Source organism: Osmia lignaria, chromosome 16 (genome assembly GCF_051020975.1).
Source record: "Osmia lignaria lignaria isolate PbOS001 chromosome 16, iyOsmLign1, whole genome shotgun sequence".
In the NCBI taxonomy this organism is placed as follows: Eukaryota; Metazoa; Arthropoda; class Insecta; order Hymenoptera; family Megachilidae; genus Osmia; species Osmia lignaria.
The window spans coordinates 1,087,886-1,109,719 of record NC_135047.1 but is presented as its reverse complement, the minus strand read 5'-3'; the positions used below and the strand labels follow the sequence as shown (position 1 = coordinate 1,109,719).

At 38.8% G+C, this 21,834-nt stretch overlaps 1 protein-coding gene across 8 annotated transcripts in view; it reads left to right on the top strand.

The window, feature by feature from the left end:
* Shal (potassium voltage-gated channel protein Shal) overlaps window positions 1–17,986 on the top strand; it is an 87,734-nt gene extending 69,748 nt beyond the window's left edge. For 2 of the 8 annotated variants that reach the window (XM_076692890.1, XM_076692889.1), the window contains one exon: window positions 17,691–17,986. In XM_076692890.1, coding sequence (XP_076549005.1) covers window positions 17,691–17,831 — 141 coding nt within the window. In that variant the 3' untranslated portion in view covers window positions 17,832–17,986. The other 6 variants (XR_013063579.1, XM_076692887.1, XM_076692888.1 and 3 more) reach the window with 6 other exon arrangements.
* Window positions 17,987–21,834: the final 3,848 nt, after the last annotated feature.

Genomic DNA, 21,834 nt, shown 5'->3' with positions numbered 1-21,834 from the left:
GGTAACAAGGTACTCGAACGATTCGAGGCTGTAGACTGTAGAAAAGAAATATGGTGGTTGTTCGTGACATCGAATCCCGGTTGTTAAGCACGACCCCTTTGGGTTTCGAGTCTCCCTCAAGCACTGCCAGTTAGGCTTCGAATTTCGAATTGGTGCTCTCTTTCTCTCTTTCTCTACGGTGATATTCTTGCTATTTTATCTTCGCGCCGATGCACTTACGTGCGGATCATTCTGTACGCTCGATAAGAGCTAGATAAACCTTCAAGGATAGGGAAGGCATCGAAGAATTTTCTTTTCTATCTACTGCGAGACAAGGAGAATCCGCTGAATAATGGAGGCGAGTAAAACGAGTTTGCGATTCAGCGAACAGAATAAGAAACAAAGGAGATGCAAATGGATGCGAATGCTTTCTCGAGCAATCGACGGTTCAGTTTATCGTTTTTACGCTTCCGTCTAGCGAAGCTGCAGCTGTGGCTCCTCTTCGTTCAATATCCTCTGCTTGCTCTCGTTTCAATCTTAATAAATATAATAAAGAAAAAAAGCACGTGGCCTATTCATCGAGACTGTCCGTGTTTGGAGACTTTTCCAAAAATCCGTCCAACTGGACGGAGAACAAACTCGAAACGCTTTTTACGCGTATTCCTTGAATCGACCTTGCTGTTCACATTTTTTTATACCAGCTCTGTTCAACTTGGCGCCGTTCGTGCAACGATTTTGTTCCTTCAGAATAATCTCAGACGTTACTGAGATTCTATCGTAGATTAGCTCTAGACTGCTGGATCGTTAGAGACGTCAGCGTTCGATCGGTCTAATTGAAATTATTTAGCCTTATCGTGTCTTCTGATGGCAAGTTCTAAATCGATGTCATAGTAATTCCGATAGAAACAAAGAGAGAACATAACCGTCTGAACTCGATCGAGTCCAGCGTGTACCGATCGAAATAATTTGCTAGGTCTCTTCGAGAACTCGTAGATCGTCCTTAGAATTACCTCTTCTCACAGTCGAGCGGCCTTTTCTTCGAGTCTTCTAGTCTTTTCCTGTATAATGCAGCAAGAGATCTTCAAAGGACCGTTCCATCCTCGATGAATCGCAATGTGAATTCTCAGCGAGGGATGTGACCGTCTCGCGAACAGAACAAATTGATCGCGTGGCTCGTGATCGTATAATAAGTTTGAAAGTTGGAAAGTTGGAAAGTTGAAGGAGAGTGTTAGAAAAATAATACGGTAAATTTGAGTGACTTATATCGCGTTAAATGTGTCGCGATATCGCGAATTGGACGTGTATCGACCAAGGTGGTTCGTACGTCGACTCGTAAATCAGGCTCCTCGTAGCGGGAGACGACGTTAACGAGGGAAAATGAGAAGTGATAAATGATCCTGTCTGCTGGTGGATCCAGGACGAGACTCCATCGAACTCCCATTAAGTGTCGTTCCTCTGCTATCTCGTTACGAGCGCCATTTTTCAATTCTCTATCCTGCTCCGTTTACTTTTTACAACTTCGTAATCTTCCAGTGAGTACTGGACGTCCGTTGCTGGCCGACATTTATAGTTTACTTAAAAGTCTATCGAAAGTTTGTTAATTATTGTCTCGGAAGCCACGCGATCGTTCTGTCGAAAGAACGCGCGTCGAAGATCTTGACCTCTCTACAGGTTGAATCGAAATCGAAGGGGATCGATAATTACGGTCCCTGTTTAGGTCAAACCTCGCCGCTCGTCGGCCCTACCCTAAGTCTTCCATTTTTAGATTAAAACTCGAAAACCTGCCCGAGCTCGTGCCCGCCCGCCTTTCTTCTCGTCCGATTCCGCACAAACTTCATTCTGATATCTCGCGATTGAGAAGCGAACCAACCTCCTTCTCGATGGGCTGTTAACTTCCCTCGACCTTGTCCAATGGTCGTCGTCGAAAGAATTTTCCGGTCGAAGTCATCGTACGGTCGACGATTCGTTCGTTTGATCTTCCTTTTGGTCAAGGCAGAGTTTCGGGCATCAAGCTGATTATATATCAAAGTGCTTTCGGGCCTAATAATAGCTTTAAGGTACCCTTCTTTAGATAGGTAGGCTGATCGAGACAGGAATCGCGCAGAATGTTTGAATTATTTCAGGCAATTCGTGCGATAATAAAAAACAAAGCACAGCGCTCACGTGGCTTATCGGACGAATTTGTATATACTTATAAGCTGAGTCTAACCGATTACTAATTACTCGTGTCCTCGATTCAGGACGACTTTTACTCCTATTTCAGCTGGCTTGCGTCGAAGCTATAATTGTTCAATTATTTTTTGCCTATTTGCGAACGAGATTAACATTAAGGTGTACTTGGATAAAAGGCGTAGTAAAAAAGTTATTTATTTTTGTATAGAATAGTACAATAGAGTCCATTTTAATCTTTCTTATATAAAAATTATTAATTTAAAAATATTCTAGCTTTACAAATTCGTCTCGACGTTTTAAATCACTGTTATATATTTATTATTAGTATATTTTATTAACTTGGTAATGCAAGCCAACTCGAAATACGGATTCTCAATAATTTCTAAAGCCTCGCAGATCGCGCGAGGGTTCCTTGATCCACGGCGATTCGTCAACTTTTCACGACGATTAAGGGTTGCAGGGGATTGTCGTTGATTTATACGACGATTAGAAGATTATATTGATCCAGGTTTAAACGGTAATCTCTCTTTACATTGAAACGGTTCATTTAGCGAAGTGGTACGAGAAACGAGACTATTAAACTGGCTGACGTACAGGGTATTTTAGATTAATTATTTGTCTTTTAATCATTTCGCAATTAATCGCTTAACAAAATTTCCCATTAATACCGAGTAACATCTTTAGCAGCAAAATAGTAAAATTACCAATCTTCGTGTAAATACTCTGTACAAAATTCAAGCTTGTTCATTTATTTCACGAGGAATAGAAGATAAATCGGCAATCCCTTAATCGGTCTAAGGACGAACCGTTTCAGACAGGAAGCACGAAATTCGCCACACATTCCAGCGATCTGTCAGCGTTCCGATTCTGCGACTATCACTTTCTTTCAATCAGAAAGAACTCGAAAGATTCTTTAAACGAGAACGATATCCAAGAAAAAGAAAAAAAAAAATAAAGAAAGCTGAGATTTTTTAATCGACGCACCTACTTTACAAAGCTCGAGAGAAACCTTTACGATCCGTCTTGGTCCCCTCTTTCAAAAATCACGATGAATCCGTTCAAGATCGAGAAAGTATTATAAAATATAAATTGAAAAACTGCGATTGGCGGGAGCTGCACCGAACGAATCCCGTTTAGTACAATGCTGCACAGAGAGCGTTGAAATGGCGACAGAAAACGTGCCAGTAAACAGAGAGAGAGAACACAGAGTATATTCTGTGTCCTCGGTTTTTCACTTTTCAAACCAATTGTTAATTTTCAGCGACGCGTACCGTCACCACGCGCACTACCTATGTACGTTTCGTTCACGAAACTTTAACGAGCTTCGATTCAGACCCTTGAAAACGAGACACTCGTGCACACCTGCACGGACCAATTCGTATTGTTGTGTCAGGGGAAGCTTCTACAGAGGGTGTGTTACCCCTTGAACGACGTTGATTGGTTCATTTCTCACCCAGATTTACGAAACGCGTAGAAATTTAATTTTAAACCACGTTTAATACTATTCTCTTTAGGCTGGCTTCCCAAAACGTCGCAACAATATCGTCATCTTTCATTCACCTTTGTTCCCTCTTTGTTTCATTTCTCTTTCCCCCGTCATTTAGAGGAGAAAATGCAAATGTCAAGCGGTGCTGTCCCTTTCCTGCCCTTTTCTTCTGCTATCGATTCGATTATTTCGTGCAGGTGAGCGACGGACAAATCGCTTTTGAGATTCAGCATACCGCGACGCTGCAGACGTTCGACGAACCTCGCGTTTCCTGTCCGGAAGAGAAATTCTCAGCCGATCCTTGACGGAAGGCCGAGGATCACCGGACAGGAAGGACTTAGGGAGATGCGGTTTAGCAAGGTGGATTACGTTTTTCTTATTTTGGGGTATTCATACGAGTGTACAGTCATCCTTGCACAGTTATCGACTAGAAAGTTGTACAACCGATGTGTCAGCCTTGACCTTAGGGACGTCCACCAGGTATATACCTGTGTACACTGGTGTTCATAAGTATCTGGACAATATATTCTTGGGAAGTTTCAAGTAACTGTAAGTAAGAAACGAAGAAACTTTACTGAAATCCTGTTATTCTTCAAAGTATTATATTTAACCCTGTTAACCGGGTTAGGTTCAATCAATAATTCAAGAATTATTTTTCAATATTAATCAACGAAGGCCTAATTTCCTCTGTAGTCCGAATATTTTTGAACGATGGTGTACATAGACAAGTAATTCGTACAGGTATATATGTTTTCTGTGCTCGCTCGTGTATATAACACGTGTCGCGCGGTGGTTGGGAGACGTCAAGGTGCGTCACCCGAGGGTTCGAGGTCTTCTTCGAACTTTCTTCTATGGATCAGAAGACGCCCTGTCGTGTTTCACGCCTCGATCGTTTGCCACGCGCTTCGTCCATCAGCTGTTTCACCTAACTCGAGCTTGTAATTGTTTTTTCAATGACCATCTTTCTTTTACGTGACCTGAGATCAGATTCGACCAAGTAACTTTACCATTCTTCCCATACTACGCATGATTATTTGTTAATAAATTTCAAAGATCCATTTTGATAAACAGCTATTGGACAATAAGAGCACTTGTGAAGTATAAATTCGTTCGGTGTTAGAACACATTTTCACAACGCGAACGCACGCAATGCTTTCAATTGAAAAATATTTGACTCTCAGGCACTATTTATTAAGAGAAACCTCGTTGTATAAAAACTAACGATAAAACCTGGATATTTTAATAGAGTAGGGAAAAAAGTTTGATAAAAACCAAGGAAATTTCTTTTTCTAAAACGACAGCTTGTCGTTTCAAAAGATTCACGAGCTGTAATTTATTCTTCGTGAAAAAGTATCATGAAAAAATACTGCAAAATTTATCTGCAATAAGTAAATAGGAATATTTAGGGTACTGGTTGCATAGTGAAAAATGAAGGAGGTCGATCGAATGGAATTTTTTCTTCAACTTGTTTCTTCTGGAGTTTCCCTTTTTTCTTTCGGTCGGTGCGTAAAGTACTGGCAGTTGTGCACGCGTCGTCGCGTGCTGTACAGCATGGCTGGTGCAGAATGAGCGACGAGTGGTAGAAACGTTTGCAAAAACGATCAGCGATTCTCTGCCGCGGTTTCCAGCTGCTCGCGAAGGCGTCGGAACGGAGGATTATTTCGCGCTCACGCTCCCTTTCCAACAGAGAAATGGAATCTGTTCTTTCCTTTTCGTGACGTTTTAATTTCCCTCCTATTTGCTTGCGAGGAACGTATATATTTTTCTTCTCCAAAAATCTCTCCCAAAGCATAGAGAGTGATTTATTAAATTACATGCAAGGATTTATTGCTTTTGTTCCTTTCCATCTTTCGAAATATTCATATTGCTAATATAAGGTGTTTAAATATAGGGTTATCCAAATTGAGTGTTACATCTTCAAATTGAAATAAAATGTAAAGTATGTGATTTTTTTTATGGTTTCTTTATTTTAACACAAAGTCTACTGTATGATATTAATTATCAAAGACAATATTATTTAAATTTCACCTCATTTTTCATGATATTTTCACACAAGTGGAATTCAATTTCATCAATAGCAACTGTGATTTTGTTGCTCAGCTCGTCAACAGTCTGGATTATTGGCGTAAACTTCGCTTTCCATAAACCCCATAAAAAAATCAAATGGTGTTAAGTCATGCGATCTTAGTCACCCCTCGTTAATAATTACTCGTTCGTTAAATTTGGTCAAACGTATCAGGCTCGCAAAAAAAAGCGGAGAAGGACTTTTGAATGATATTGTTTTTCATAATTAATATCATAAAATAGACTTTGTATTAAAATAAAATAACCATACAAAAATCAAATACTTTGCGTTTTATTTCAATTTGAAGATGTGACACTCATATAGATGTCTTCATTTGGATCACTAATATTGTTAACAATCTATATTATCGTGTGCGAAAATAGTTCTGGCTATTTTTACTGTTCCGGTCGATGTGTCTGACATATTATTCTTCTTTCTACTGTGACAGTTCAGGTATTGAAGTAAAATTTCATTTTTTCACCCATCAATCGTTCGAATAAATAAATTACATGTATCGCGAGGATACAGCAGTGCAACGTCACGAAAATTGCTGAAACTTTTCAACTACCAAGCCCGATTCTCTCGAATGTCTCGTTATCAGTTTCGTTATAACGCGTTGCTCGATGGAACGGGGATAAAGAAAGATAAATGTCACCGAGCCGCGGACACTATGACGTCGCGTCGAATTTAATTGTCCCTTTATGATTAGAACATTATATATAATATAACACGAGTTGCTTTCATGAATAATGCATAGCCAAAGGAACACCGAGAGCCCGTAGTGGAGCATCCACTTCAGATCAGCCAGGCAAGAGAAAATTGAATCTTAAGTGTCCGTCTGAAAAGCTCCGTCAATTCACTTTGTCGTTCGCCCAGTAACGAGCACCGTCTTTTCGACATCACCCTATTTTTCAAAAGATTTTTACCTTACCCTCCCCCCCTCTTTCGCTAACGGAAGTCACGATCTGTGAAAGTTCAACTTCGATCACTTTTGCTTCTTGAAATCGAATGGTCCAAACGTCGAGGGATGCAAGCAACTTTTCACTTTGTAAATTGCTTCAGATACAAATTTAGGTGACTAACATCTCAATTTATAGCAAAATAAATCATAAATAAATCAATTTTTATTGCACTCGAATTAGTATTTTTATCAACTCACGGGATTAGCGAAAAATTTCTTTGACGGCGGAAGGGTTAATCAATAATTAAAAGTTTTATAAGATTTCGATGTTAGTTTTTTTTTGGACTCGTTGCTTGCACCTGCCTCGATATTCAGGCCGGTCGACTTCTATTTTGGGTGTTGATGTTCGTTATTGTCCCCCTGCCCCTTCAAGTTTTGCTCCACTTAATCGTTATTGGAAACTGATTGGTTCCGTTATATATGACACTATATATATACATATACATGCAGCTGGTTCGATTAAATATATTGTATATAATGTACGTGGATCGTGTCACCTGTGTATATTTTATTCAATGGTTCGATGGTTAAGAAGCAAGATACATATCACGAGAAGGTGTTCCTTTTGGAGAAGAGCCTGCTCGTAATTTAATTAAACCATTTGTAATACGGGTGTTGCGTTGAAATTTCAAGTCTTATTCTGTCTGATTAATTACTGTTTTCACTACTTGAAGTTAGATTCATTTCAGACCACGCAAAATCCCAATTAATCCGTATCTGACTGATGAAGATTTACGGTATACGAACCTGTATATCCAGTTGAATTATTTTAGAAATAATTTTGTAAATCTTTTTTACTATTTCTTAAAATAGTCCTTGTTTCAAAAATTCGAGTTCTACCACGGTGCAAGGATGAAACACCGACGATCACAGTGTCAACCTGTTAAAGCTTGATTAAATAGAAGTAATTGATTGATTCAGCTGGTTCAGTGTATCACGTAGATAATCCTCGTCGGTCATGATTCAGCTAGATTCATGAAAATTGATTCTTCCGGTATGAAAGGGCTGGGCCTTTAGGCTTAAGAAGATTCGATCGTGAATTAATACGGAACAGCCTGTCGGCTCGCGTCGATTACGGCTCGAGTTGATGATTAATCGAACCGTGATTAATCGATTCCGTTAGCTTCCGGTGTTCGTAATTATTTTCAAAGCGTCAGCGAGCTGATAGGCCATACTAATTATCAAACGCTCTCCGACCTCGTCTATCGTATCCTCGCGTCGACGTCGGTCCCAACGCGCGGTGAAATTAATTATCGTTCAACAGGTAAGTGGCCAATGGATCGGTTGTAAACGTCGCGGCAGACAGGCTGTCGTTTGTCAATTTTTACGAGCCGTATCCAAGCCTGTTAATTGCCCTGCTGAACGAGGTAATATTAGCATCCGGTCTGTTACGCGAACCGCGTTTCAACGATCTCCTCGCGAACAAAGTAACGAGGATTTCGATCCCTAAAATTCATATCTCGCTGATTCGATTTTGCAAATTTCAATATAATTTCCTTTATTTTATAATACGCCGGGAAACATTTCGAGGATATCGCCAATAACTACGCGGGCAAATGTCAAATAGAAATCTACTTGAAAGATTTCACTCTTCAAATTTACCCTCCCACGTGTATTTGTAAATATATTTGTACATTTTGTAACATATACCTACATACACACTGTTGGCACCTGTTGTGTGCCTGGTTCGTCCCGTAGAAACAGTTCTCGCCCGTTTAAGGTAAGACTCCAAAGTCAACGTCTTGTTTTAACACTTTTCTGTCTATTTTTGGATCGTTGCCCCCTGAAAGCTTGCTAGTTACAAAATTATTAGTATCGTTTCGGGTTATGTTCTTTTTTATATCGAGTCTGTTTCTCTCGTTCTTTCGCACACTTAACACCTTATATTCTACACTTGTTTTCTGGATTGTTTTGAATGCGAACCTCTTCACAATTTTCAGACACGATTCGACAGATCGTTCAAAGTGTTCTAATATCCTTCTGTTTTTGTTTCATGTAATCGAAAGTTGTTCATGAAGGGAGGAAAAAGTTGAAGAAAAATTTGCTCGTTTCTTCTCTTTACCCTTCCTTTCAGAACTCTCGGTGTCAGTGACCCTTCGAGGCGGAAATTTTACTAAAATCGCCAGATTAATTAACCTTTGGACCGGCCAATCATGATGCAAATTTACAGTGAGAGGCAAAAGTGAGTAGATAATGTTCAAAATAGAATACCTCGGTTAAAATTGGACTAAATAACTTGAGCTTTTTTGAGAAGCTATAAAAATTAATTCACTAAAATATGTATTTTTATCATTAAGAAATTACAATTTGTTGAAATCGGGACAAAAAATAGTGAATGGTCATTTTTCAACTTTTTTATATGAGTCTATAATGAAAATTTAAATTGTCTTTCGTAGATTCAGATAAGTTATGTGTATGCTGAAAATTTCATCTAGATCTGTCAACGCATTTATAAGTTATTAAAATTTCCGAAAATCGTAATTTTTAGAAATTTTGGTTACTTATGATGAAATGATGAAAATACATATTTTAGTGAATTAATTTTTATAGCTTCTGAAAAAACCTCGAGTTATTTAGTCCAATTTTAACCGAGGCATTCTATTTTGAACAGTGTCTACTCACTGTAGATAACGTATATTACTGTACAATTTCTGATAAATGGTCAAAGACCTGTCTGGTGGTTTTAGTATTTCGCGAGACGACGTTTCTTATACACCTCAATGGTCCTTCTTGGTTGTTCGATCGGTTCGAGGAACTTTCGCGACGTTCCTCGATCGATTATCAATCAACGACTTCTAATTAACCTACTTTCTTTCAGTGAATCTTTTATCGATAATCTCTCTAGACACGTTTACGAGATTAAGCTATTTGCGAAAGACGACAGCGTTCGTTTACTGTTTAAGTTCTTTCTACGATGGTTTCTGAGCGAAAAAAATCTAGCTGCTCGTTGATCGTAACGCGTTTTAACATTTGGAAAAATGTGGAAAATGGAGCCAGGTCCGCAGCTGGCCGGGACAGGGATTAATTAAATTTAATTGAAGCCGACGATTAAGTTCGAATCGTTGCGCTGGTTCCGGGCGGAAGTTGGTCCGTACGCTGAATTAACGGGGGCAAATTAGTTCTCGCGTTACTTTCGAACGGTACACCGGGAATAGGATGATCGATGCTCGCGTGACGATTGTCGAGCATTATTCCAGTGGAATTTTGTCCAACTTGAAACACCTGTGTCGTTAAAATCTAAGATATACTTATTCTTTTACCGGTGAAAAATTTCATATTCGAAGAACGAACCAAATGAAAAGAATAAATCTATCGGATTTCCTTGCTTAATGTTTCAAGCAAGACAACATTTCTCTCGGACACTTGAACAATGCTCATCGTTAGACTACTAAAACCACCCGTAGCTAGTGGCTGTTAAACGAGCAAACATTAAGACCAAGTTTGCGTAGACTCCATTCTCCGATGACAGAGAACACGGCATTATGTCCGAGCCGAGAGAAGTTTCTCCACGGCCTAGTTTAATCAATATTCCCAAAAAGTCGAACATCAGCAGACGATGCAGCCGGATATACAGGTATCTCTTTTGTTCGACTTCCGAGCTGACGTCGATTTGTTGGCGGTTAGATTGGTCGAAATAGGGTTCAGGACAGATCTATCGACGATCCATGTAGGGATAGTCGTTGTACCAGAAGTATAGCAGACGCGAAAGGGTTTAAAAAGAGCGAAAAAACTCTAAGTAGTACCCCAACACTGGCCACTGGTCGGTGTCTCTCACTGCCTAATTATCACCCGTTAATTATTCTGAGCTGACCTTTTCATTAGGCTCAATTCACTAATCACCTAAGCGTTTACCTTTGTAGAGAAAGTATTGTCCGGTTCGTGGTATAGTATTTGGTCTAGGTTGCGAGAATGACGATTAGATAGATGGTAGATGGTCGATGTAGAACAGACATTTAGGGTAGGTGAGCTTAGCGTGCAACAATGTAGTGTGTGCTTGTGGTGTGGATTTCAGCAGGCGTACAGTCAGTACATCCCAGCGACAAGGGCCCAAGTAACGGGTGCCCAAGGGGGACAGACTGGGGCTGCGATGGACGGGACTTACCTCGTCGAGGCCTCGTTCTGAACGGCCTAAATCTTTCTTAGCCAGTCTAGACTTAAACCACGCCCAAAACCTACAGAATCCCAAATGTAAATGAATCGAGATCGAGATAGAGCAGACCGATGTAGAACAAAGTAATTAACAGAGACCAGATTTACGGAGATGTTATCTCTCTAACGTTTCGAGAAGGAAAGGTAACACGAGATGCGTATTACAGACAAGTTTCATGTCGATCGGACACACTAAAAACACTCGGACGAGATGAATACAATGAAAAAAAAAAAAAAATAAAATAAATAAATAAAAAGTGTAGAAAAGGATAAGGAAGAAACAAAAACACCGAGCCAGGAATGTTAACGACATAGTCGTAACGAGAACAAAATAAAAAAAATATATATATGTACATAATATAAGCATCAAAATTGACACAAGACATACACAGTGTAAAGTACACGCTTCTAAATCAATGAAATTCTTCTATTTCCTCATTTCCGTGCCATCCGTTCATCGACGACCGCCGTGATCCACATGGGAACCGGACCTACTGATGACATCGCATCACTCCGACCGATCATCATCATCATCGTCGCTGGTCATCAAACTAACGTCCCTGTCTCATCCTACCCGCTGCGAATCAACACCCTCTTTTTCTTGGCATCTTCTTCTCTGTTCATCCGTTCGTTCTTCTATCATGGAAATAAAAACAAAACAAAACAAAAAAAAAAAAACAAATAAAAATGACAAATGGAAACAACTGGGGGAAAAAAATGGAACACAAACATCGAATAAACGACTCGTCCACGTGAAACCATGCGAAATTCATAATGAACCCCCGATGTGGATTTCTCTCTCTATCTCTCGCCCGCTCTCTCTTCTTTTTGCCCATTTTTTGCACGCTTGGACGACGTTCGAACAAACAACGTTCACACGATAACGAATATACACGCTAACGATGGAACCAATTGAAAAAAAAAAAAAATAAAAAAAATAAAAACGAAATACAAATCTATGGTGTACGAATGACGAACGAAATGTCGTATTGAAAATAATAAAAAATATATGATATATGTGTATATATGTATATTGAATCGCGGCGCTTCAAAACAATGGCCCGCTGAAAATCACGTCCAATTTTAGAGCCTGTCTTATCAGCTCACCTCGAACGAGAGCAAGGATAGAGTGGTGCTCGTATATGGAGACCGTATACAAGTACGGAAAAAGGTAAAGAAAACCGTGTTACCTGGACAACAATTTTGGACACGATCATCATTATTGTACATTTACATAACTGTGTTAAGAATATCGTCTAAGTGTATTTTGTGCCTGCCACGATCTATGTGTTTCTCGTGTGTAATGTGTTGTTTCTATAACGAGATGTGGAATTGGGGATTTATTAATATTTTCAAGAATATTATAATTTTCTTCCATTGGCATTTGTTTATTTGGAAACATAAACAGTTTAATATAATTTTATGACATAAAAATATTGTAAAATAATACTTATGGCATATTAATTTGATGCTTAGCGTTTCACATGAAATTTATTGGTCGGAGAACAAAAATAAAGTTTTCATAGCAAATGTATCGGGTTAAGGGATGAAATAACCCTCAGATCCCAGGACACATGTCTTTTTCTATGCAAACATACATATTACACAGTGCGACGAACGCGTACGATCGCGTGCACACGCGCAATTTCCCAAGATGTTTATAAAATATACTTGTGTGACCGATGGGAGAATATGAGGCACCTTTTCTTATCCTTCGACGGAAGGATCAGGACGAAGGACAGATGAAGGCCTCCCCCATGCATCCCCTTGGTGGTCGAGAGTATATCGTGTCGCGGTGGCTGATCCCTGGATTGGCTTCTGGGTGTCTGCTTTCCCTGAGAAACACTTCTCCTTTGCTTCTTTATACCGATACCGCAACACTTTCTATTTATCATAAATTCTCCAATTTTTTTTTCCTATACCATCAAGAACTGTCCATGTTTCTTCATACCTTTTCCTTAAACTTTAAATCAAACGCTTGTTATTTATAGAATTTATAAAAAGAAATTCAGATCATTTTTTCATTCTTACTTTCTAAAGCGTAGAATGATTAAATTTTGCTAAGAATTCAATATTTCCATGGATAGTTCTATCCTATAAAAAGTATTCTGTTTCTTTTCTTAACACTTTGGTCGATCTAACCCCCGAACTTTCCCTTTCTATCGCAGCCATCCATTTCCCAACGAGAAACGGCAAAAGTCCTTCCGGACACGGAACCCATCTGGCATGGTGCCTAACTGGAATCCATCGTGTTGCGGCTGATTCTTGATCTGGCTTCTGATTTATGCATTGGTGATCCAGCAATGCTTCATCGCTTCCCTCTGATTCCTCTCCTTCTCTGCAACTAAGCAAAACACGTATTTTCTTCTTCCTACTTTTATCCAACTTTTCATTCCCCTCCTTGTCGCTTGAAAACCCGCTGTTAGCTTCAGTTTCTTTTCTTAAGTTAGTCTACCATTCAGCAATATCGCGCTTAGATTGCCAACAATTGAATAATTTTGAATTTAAGCATTCAGAAAAAAGAGGAGATCATGGTAAAACTTGGAAGTTTATTTATCTGCTTTCTTTGTTTAACAGTTGTACAATTTCTTACTTTTAGAGGGATAAAAAGATGCTGGTGACAAAAGTTTGCGAGGGGAAATAGCTTGTCTGCTAGCTAGATTGCTGTCACGTCTTCCTTTCGCTCATTTTTCTTCATCAGGTGTTTCGAAAAGGATTACACGAAGGTCGATGATTGAGTCGAATAATAAATTGTTGAGCTCGTCGTTGGTCGAAGTTAAGTGAAGTTTTTAAGTCTCGTAAGTTATATAACTTAGGACACTCTGTAGAACGACGGGCAATCTTTATATTTCCTTGTATTTCAATATGTCGACGTTTAACTCCGATTTTCACCGTCTCTAAAATCAAACTTTCAAGCGGAGTTTTCGTCGCCTCGTCGAGCACCTCTAATGTCTCGCCATCGCGCCCCTACGATTTATTTTACGACGGTTCGCTTAACGGCTCGGCTTGCCCGTTTAAACTTTCCACGGCGCGTGCTGCGACTAATGGCCTTCTCTACTGGCTTTAATAAGCGAGCCCATCTCATCCTTGTCGACCGCCACTCGATGATTAATTTACTCGGTTGCTCCTAATGCGTTTTTCTTGTATTGCGTGGATGCAATTCGAGCAACGCAGAAACGTATGCATCAGCCGTGGCGCATGGTCATTGGAGAGCCATCATTTATTTTTCATTTCGGCTAGGTGTTAGTGGCGAGACCATTGGAAGATTGATCCTCACAGCGCAGACCTGGGTAACTGATGGTATTTCACTTTCAAATTTCAAATTCAGAACCATCAGGGTGAAAAATTTATTTTCTTTAGGGTAACTCGGTGTAATATGCCACATTTAAATAATTTCTTATTTCATTCAAAGATAACCGTGTATGGGACGATAAATATTTACTTTTATTTTCGTCCATTTCCAATTAATCCTCATAAGTTATAAATCTATCGTCATGATGTTATTTTATGCTCTAACTAGAATACAGATTATTCACTTGTGCGAATAGCCACGCAGTTAATTAATAGATCATAATAAACTACACTAAGTGAATTGTATAAACTCCCAAACTTCTACTAAATTTGTGGGGTTTCTAAAAGATTTTTCGATACTTTTATGATCGTGTGGGGTAAAACGTCACTTATTTGTTGGTATAATATGCCACAAATGGCATATTACCCATAAAAGTTGAATGTATAACATTTTTTTATTTTATGCACTATAGTTATTCTTTCTTCTCAAAATCATGCCTAAAAAATATTCAAACTGTATTTGTTATTTAGAAGAAAGTTTTAAAGATCCATGAAGATGGTGAAGGAGCAAGCTTCGAAAGACTATGGTAGAATAGTTTTGAAATAGTTGCAAATGATAGGTGCATAAAAAGTGCATTCTATCCGAAAACTGTGAGGACTGTTTACTTTGCAGAAAATAGTAATTGATTTAGTCATTGATTTCGAAGATTTTTCATTATCACTATTTTAACTAATTTAAAGTATTGTTGATTTTCATGAATTTTTAATCCTTAGTTTATAATCGTAGGCTTACCCCATATCGCATATTGCCCCATTACTTGGATAAAATGCTACTTTCAAAGCCTTTTGAACTTTTACTTTTACTATTAAACTATATGAGTTAGAAATCTGTAATCGAGCCGTTTAATAGAAAAATGGTGTAAGTGAATTTTTTGTCTATTTAGTTTAAAAAGTGATGTGAGCATATTTTCATTGATTTCTCCATGAACAATAAAATATGTAAAAATAAGGGAATTATGTGCAAGAATAGTATAAGTACGTAAAATATTCCATAAAATAATTATATATCAATTTTCGAGGGAAAATGACATTATTATTTTGAAATATAAATTTGCAGTGGCTTAGATATAAAAAATGTAAACTTTCTAATATTACTATATTTTATCGAACTCTTCTTCTCTTACTACTCACAGTATTCAACCACTTCCCCATGAAGCGGCTTAATTATTATTCAACAAACATAATTAATCACATTATTACATAGTTTTATCCTTTCACCTGTAACTACATATACTTACAAGATATCACTTTTCAAAGTTAACTGTGGCATATTACAAAGGTTCTCTTTACAAAATGTCCCCGTTACTAGTATCATTCATTTCCATTTAACCGATACCGTTATATAGTTATCGAAACGACGAGCTCTCCGAAAAGCTGAATCAAAGCATCGCGAACAAAGCGACGAATCTTTTTCTCTTTATTCTATCGCTGATTCGAAATACCGCGCACACGTGCCGCCGAAAAAGAACAACACTCGTGTTACGTGCGTCACGAGCGAGAGGAAGCAAAGCGACAGCGAGTACAAGCTTATTCACGCGTATCTCTTATTGAAAATAGTTTGAAAATTGGTTACAAAGGGGAAGAAAAATTGATTTTGATTATCTCCAAGCTTCGAGTGATAATTCACGATGTGTAGTTTGAAATGGAGGACCGCATTGCGTGTACAGATGCAGTTGAAGGATATTCATCAGAATTTATGAAGGTTTCTGCATGCAGCCGACGATTATTCTTCGTTTCTATATTTTCGTCTTTATTCAGTTCATTTTTATTTGCGATTAGGATTCACCTAGGCTTCGTAGGAATTTGGATAAGGTTATTGAACTTTTCGATAAATTTCTTTTTATTATCGTTGAATTGTATTACTGGTGTCGGAGATCGATGGTAAACAGTATGGTTCCTGGTTTCAATTTATTTTTGAACCGTAACTGTACTAAATACTAACACTATCCATTACTTACATACCCATCATTTTCACACATGTTGCATGATATATGAATCACACGGTGTACAATGCGTCATAACGCGATCCACTGTATCGTGAACGTGTTAAAAAGGGAACCAGGTATCATAAATAAATCGGTCGCTGACGTAGACCAACGATTAATCGCCATTACCCCTTTTTTCTCGACTCGAACGCGAACCATTACGTTGGAGACTACGTTTTATCCGTGCACACGCGTTCGAGACAAGAAGTATGCCTCGATCAGTAGGAATACAAGGCAACGTAAAGCCAAGTTGATAGACAGGTCCGCTTATTATTTTCACACGACCGAAAGTTCAACCAACTACCAATATGCTGTGATGAAGCTTCGACGTGTATGTACCATATCCTCTGAGCAACTTTCGAAATGCACCCTTATATACGATGCACCGCATTATGATTTCTTTTTTTTTTTTGTTTCCCTTCGATGAACCAATTCGAGCCAAGAATTTCTGTACGAAACACACTGCACGTGAGTACATGAGCCAAGCACTCTCTACAAAGAAAAAGAATTCCTTAAAACAAAGTCCACTATGAAAGAGTGAAAAAAAAAAAACTCTTGAATTTTGCAACTAGCGGCTTGTCGAAACGGCCATTCTTCTTGCACCTGGCATGCTTTTGAATCGATCGTTCACCTATCTCTTCCACCACACCATACTACTTTTTTCACCGATTGTTTCTCTTCGCTGTCACTATGAATACAAAATTGTTCTTGTTATATCTTTGTTACGATATTGTTGGACTGACTGTGTTTCGTAGCACCGTTGTGTCCGCTTTTTATCCGAATTTATCGTTCTTGTCTTGTTTATCACTGTACCTTTCGCATGTATCTTCTGTTTTCTTCTTCTCTATTTTTTTTTTTTCTCTTTCTTGAAACAGCCTATGCACGTGGCTCGCGTGTCTCTTTCATTCTAACCCCTTCCTCTCGAACATCTCTCTTCGATTCGATCTTAACTTCGCTTAAATCTTAAACCTGGAAACGTCAAACACGATCCTGTGGCATTGATGATTCGTTAAATTCTGTTTCTGAAAATATCGCGAGATGTTGAATTTCAAAAAAAAAAAAAAAACTCGATGCCACGGGGTTAGAAGTCACGCGAGAATCGCATCTCTCATTCCATTTCATTCGAAGAAAAAAAAAAAAAAATAAATAAAAAAGAAACTTAGCGACGAGAAAGCAGCTTGTCGCCGGGACATTTGTGTTGAAATCCAGAAAAATGGTACTCGAGGAGCTTGAGAGAAATACACGAAGAAGTGTTGGACGTTGAAGAGAATACACAGATGAAAAGAGAGAGAGATTTATGGAGAGGAGGGAGGGAGAGAGGAGACGTAGATGAATATAGTTTGTAAATCTCGCCTATTACGATTATATAGTTGCTCTAGAAATGTAGACACAGAGAGAGAAAGATTGGTGTGTTTGGTGTCGAATGAAAGCAAAGGAGAGAATGAGAGAGAATAGAGAGAAAAAAAAAAAAAGATGAAAAACTTGAAAGATAATGGACGAAGGATCTAAATTGAAACATTTCCGAAATGCGAATTGTTCCAGGACCTAAAGAAGCGCGGTTCCCACACCTGTGACATGCAGGCTCTACAGCCACTTCCGGTCCCAACCACCACCACCAACACCGCGCCTGCCATGACTACTTCCGGTGGGCAGCCACCGCTTCCGGTATCGGAGACCGCTTGAGTCGATCGCCGAGACCAATCACGATCACCATATCCGCTATTATGAACAAAAACAGAAAAAAAAAAAAAAAATAATACATCACCTTTAACAAAACACCACCACCGTCCTCCTCTTCTATTCGATGAACGAACAATGGCCGACTGGCCAGAAGAACGGTGAGCCTGCATTCACGATATCTATTATCGTCGGGTTTGTACTCATTTGGCCAGCCGGAAGTAGTCTAGAGCCACCATAGAATTCTCTGCACACGATGCAACATATCGAGATAATATATTGTTAAATTCTGCTGAAAAAATAGATATAAGACTACTTCCGACTGAGCGCCTGCAATTTAACCTCTACATTATTTGCAGCTTTATAATCGCTAGTCACCGGAAGTAGTCAGGAATTCAACAAACGACTACTTCCGATGACTTTACACTCTTCAACATGAATATTCTTCGTCTTATAAGAGTGAGGAACTTGGTGCAATAGAGCGAGGGCTTATCGTTAGAATACACCGGCTCTATTCCATTCAATCTTTGCATGGCTGTTGCGAGAATCCAGCTGCGAGCTGAACGAGCTTTCGAGCTTTCAAATCGATTTTACGTAAGTCGCGAAGGTTCTTTGGTAAGGTGGCAGACTTAGCGCCACGACTGCAGCCAAGATTTAGGCTGAAACGTTGCCCTTTAAATCCACGCGAAACTCGTCCCTTCTCGACGCTGATCAAACTTTATCGCTCTCGTTCCTTCAGAGGGAAAAAGTGAGAGAGGGGGAGAAAGAGAGAAAACTTACGAAGACGCATCGGGGCTAGCTTTTAACTTTTAACCATGCTGCAAACTGGAGATCGTCGTGCTTGATCGTCGTGGACATTCAACGTCTCGAGAGATAACGCTGGTTGAGAACTGACAAACAAGTGGTTGAAAGCAATCTGGACAGACAATTCCTACAACATATTGCGTTTGAAGAGAATTCCTGGAATTATCTAGAAATTCAAGTGTACAATCATGCTGAATATGATTGGATATTCTTTGATATTTGCTACGTTGCTATACGATGAGGAATAACTGGTTTTCAAAGTTTGATCCTGTTCATTAGGTTCTCATAAGTCATTCCAGTTGTTAGTTGTTAGAATAACAAATTGTTGCTTATTTTAAATTCTAACACACGAATGAGCGTTTATTGATTCGAAGGACGACTTACCATTTATTGTTAGGTAAAGGGTACAGCAGGATAAGATGGTCAAAAGTGCCCTTGAGCCGATTTTACTCAGCAATGCACCATTTTATAGCTTATAATAAAAAATGGTAACTATTTAGAAGTTTGCCCTCCTCACCAATTTTCGTGACCTTGAAATACGTTGTCAAGGTCATCATTCTGAACAACTTTTCCCTATACATGTTACCGCCGCTCGGCTTTAGTTTCCGAGATATTCGTAAAAAACTATAGTTATACTTATGTCACCAGTACACTGTATTCCGGAAAAAATGGATACTGAATGGTGATTGAAAGAGTGATTGAAGTGGTTTGAGGTTAGGGTTAGGGTTAGGTTTAGAGTGTACATGGCGTGATACGAGAGTTGATATTCCTCGTTATGGAACTCGTACGTCTTATTACGTGGGATATATAGCTGAGTTTTTATTCCGACGTCAACATGATGTTAATTAGCGTATAATGGCATTTTTCGACATAATGGCCGAAATGTTTCCGATTTCTGACGAAACACAAAATGAATAACAGGTATACAATATATAAAAGGTGAAAGAAAGAGTAATTATAACGTGAAAAAATCAAAAACAAAACCCTAACCCTAACCCTAACCCTAACCCTAACCTCAAACCACTTCCATTTTTCCCGAAATGCACTGTACTTGTAACCTAACAATAAGTTTAACTAAAGATTTTTGCAAATATCTCGGAAACTAAGACCGAGCGGCGGTAACATGTATAGGAAAAAGTTGTTCAGAATGATGACCTTGACAATATATTTCAAGGTCAGGAAAAGTGGTGAGGAGTGCAAACTTCTAAATAATTACCTAAAAAATCATTGTTTACCAAGTTTCAACCCTATATCTCAACCGGGAGGGTAGTTACAGGGTAAGAAAGAAAAAGTGGTTTTTACCCTATTTTCCCTATTTAATGGCATTCAAAAAATCTGAAAAAATTCTAGAATATTCTATCCATGTTTCTTTATGATTGTGCATTTTTTCAGATTTTTTGAATGTCATTAAATAGGGAAAATATAGCAAAAACCACTTTTTCTTTCTTATCCTGTAACTACCATCCCGGTTGAGATACAGGGTTGACACTTGCTGTACAATGGTTTTTTATTATAAGCTATAAAATGGTGCATTGCTGAATAAAATCGGCTCAAGGGCATTTTTGACCATTTTATCCTGCTATACCCTTTGCAAAGTTGTAGCTCTGAACATTGTTTACTGATTAAAACTCACATTGAGATTGAAGGAGATGGATGGTTGTCTAAATGAAAGTTCAGCAAGAATTGCCGGCATGCGGTCGAGTTTTAAGGGTGTAGTTTGATCGAACGCGTGTAGAGTAGACTTAGTAGAGGCTTCGTGTTTCCGGTGCTCGTTGGCTTTGTACAGGAGCCGGTCGGTCAACATTAGCGCAGCCTTCGCTAGGCTGTCGAGGAACACCACAAAGCTACTTTGACGGCTAGTACTCTAGTTCCATGTCGAAGATGACTTCGTAGCGCGTTTATTCAAGGATCAAAACAGCCTGGGACAAAATTACCTTCGCTCGGGTCAAACATTCACATGTGGACGATTTCGTGATACGTTTACCTTGAACTTACTCGGCTGCTCCAAGTATCAGACTGAATCCATATATTTTATACCTACATTCATTTATTATCTATTATTTTGAATCCAACTTTCGTATCTTCCATCTAAGGTACAATATTAACAATAGTGTCAGTTTGTCTAGTATATTTTGTAATTTCAAATAAACTATTGAAATAAATATTCTGAAGCTTTTATCAGATGATTATGTTAATTATTTTAACGCTTTTTAATAAAATTATTTCATAATAATTAGATTTATGATATTTGCTGCGGTTACACTTGGGCTCTAAAGTCAGTGTTTTTTCACTAGACGAACGGACACTATGATTGATATTGTACGTCGCTTACAATTCAATCGTTTTTTAAACTATTTCATAGAATTTAAAATGAGGGTGTGGCTTAAATTCAAAGTAAAATGAAGTTAAATGAAGATGTCAAAAGTGCTAATATATCTGAAGAAGATTCTCAATAAATTAGGTCGCTTATTACATTTATAATAATTATAGTTAATTAAATTTTTTCCTATTTTTCAATACTTATTACAAAATCATTTTTTCTAATTTCCCAATTTTAAAATCCTACTGCGGTTTAAATTCAAAGTAATACGGTATTAATCATCTTGACGAGGGTTACTCATTACGAATGAAAATATTGGTTTATACAAATTATTTAGAATTAATCGAAGAAACATAGGAGATCGGTAAATAATGTAGCAAATTGTTGTTAGAATAAGTAACTCGGAAATACCGTGCCTATCGTAGGGTCCTCGACTTTTCGTTTAATCGCGTTTACAGCGTGATTCGATAATGCAGGAGCATCAGGGTCGTGATTCGACCCCGTTTCCGGGTTCCAACCAGGGGGGGGGGATTCGAGCGTAGTTCGATCCGGTTGCGAAGTGGATGAACCGGCCAATGATCGATCGGCAAAGCACGTTACCCGAATATATCGCTGGCTAGAGAGGTTCGAGGAGTTTGGTTGAAGAGCGACGAGAGCGCGAAAGGAGCTTGATCCTCGAAACGAGGTCGAAGGCAAATTTGCACAGGCGGCGTACCCTTCCCTACCTTCCTTCTGCGGCTTCTCCTGATCCTCGTTCAAATGGTGACGGGCTTGAAACGCGGGATCGACTTATGGTATCTGGTGCCGTTTGTTGGCGTACCCCGTTTCTTTGCTTAGAGCGTCGCGGACTTAGCTCGAAAGAAAGTAGAAATTCCCTGTGAAACA